The sequence below is a fragment of the Phytophthora parasitica genome (genome assembly GCF_000247585.1).
Source record: "Phytophthora parasitica INRA-310 unplaced genomic scaffold supercont2.1, whole genome shotgun sequence".
Taxonomy (NCBI): Eukaryota; Oomycota; class Peronosporomycetes; order Peronosporales; family Peronosporaceae; genus Phytophthora; species Phytophthora nicotianae.
In genome coordinates, this window is record NW_008634126.1 from 1,258,276 (window position 1) to 1,259,831 (window position 1,556).

The 1,556-nt window shown below is 48.2% G+C and overlaps 1 protein-coding gene across 1 annotated transcript; it reads right to left on the reverse strand.

Moving 5' to 3' along the window:
* Window positions 1-927: 927 nt before the first annotated feature.
* On the reverse strand, window positions 928-1,257 carry PPTG_00315 (hypothetical protein; the record flags this gene model as incomplete). Its single annotated transcript, XM_008891695.1, has 1 exon — window positions 928-1,257. One exon carries the CDS (start codon window positions 1,255-1,257, stop codon window positions 928-930), a length of 330 nt encoding a protein of 109 aa, XP_008889943.1.
* Window positions 1,258-1,556: the final 299 nt, after the last annotated feature.

Genomic DNA, 1,556 nt, shown 5'->3' on the forward strand with positions numbered 1-1,556 from the left:
TGAAGAAGGGCGACATTCAATTGGGGCTTCAACGCAAGTCGCGTAAGGATGGCACTCTGATCAGATTTGGCTGTTTTACGATACGCGACAGGAAGGCAGATCACGACCTCTAGCAAGGCGGACGTATTCGATTCACCGGCCACCGAAAGAAGAGGAAGCTGCCCAGGCCGTGACGTTCGTTAACCGATGGTTCGACCACGCGTGTGTTTCACTACACCACAATTGGCGTGATAGTGACTACGCATTCCCAGGCCTGACAAAAATCCCGCGAGGATAAGGAAAGCGAAAACGCGGCGAGGAAGCAACTGCAACGACAGGTTCCATCCGTAAGGTTGAACTAAAGTGTGGGGGGGGGGGTGAGTTTGTTCAGGCAAGGTTTGATGGGGATACGGATCGCTTTGAAACCGAGTTTAGCTGTCTGATATCGGGCGATATGACAGTAAACAAAATCCTCGCGGCGATCCCAGCTCAGAAGCGTAAGTAATTTGGATACGTCATACGTATTTATCGTCCCCAACTGTACTGTAGGTCATCTTCAAGTTTACTCGCTGTCGGCCCCAAGTGTACTGTACGTCGTCCCCAAATGTACTGAATGTCGTTCCCAACTGTACTATCGTTCCGAATTGTACTCTTGTCGGTCCCAACCCTACTCTACGTCTGTCCTATTGTACTCAAACTGTAAGTTAAGTCGACTCGAAATGTACTTTAAGTCGTCACCAATTGTACTTTACGTGTACTCTATACCGCAATCCACCCCAATTGTACTATGTGTCGACCCCAATTGTACTATGTGTCATGTCTCTGTTGTATCCCCCGTATACTCAATATTTACGTGACGATACACAAATTAAAGCTACAATCAATTTCATCCAAAACATGTATATTTTTCGTTTATGCATCTTTTCCTGGTTTTCGCTTCGACACTGCCTATTCTTCACCTGGAGTATAGTCGTCGATTTCGCTGTCGACTAGAGCATTTGCAGGTGCATCGTCATCACTGACTTGTAGCAGTCGCTCCAACAGTTCTGGCTCTTCAACTTGTCCTGGCTCTTCGCTCTGTTCTGGATCTTCAACCAATCCATCACGCTCACGACCGTTGCGCATGTTGCGATGCCATGCCGCATCTCTCTCCCGGCGCACCTGATCCATCTGATTGCGATGCTCGATTCGATCTGCATACGTCCGGCAACGGGAGATCGCTGATGACGCGTGAGGTGGTGGCGATTCCCGCGGACCCTCTGCCAACACACTGGGCATAGTTGCCTGGGCCTAGTGGATGTTCCTCTACATGATCCTTGCTAGTGGCGTCGTAAGTGACACGAGCGAGAGAACACGTAGTGGCATACGTTGCAAGTGCGCTAGGCATCAGTTTCCCCGTTTAGAAGCTCTGAAGTATTCATTCTCTAAAACAAAACAATAAGTAAACGTATTAATAAATTTCATCCAAAAGCGTAATTTATTTAATGCAGCCGTCGCACATGCGATTCCAGGTCGTCGCACTGGTGCAGCAGAGCGCTTCGGGGATGATTCGATAATGAATTGCTTTTATTTTCCTT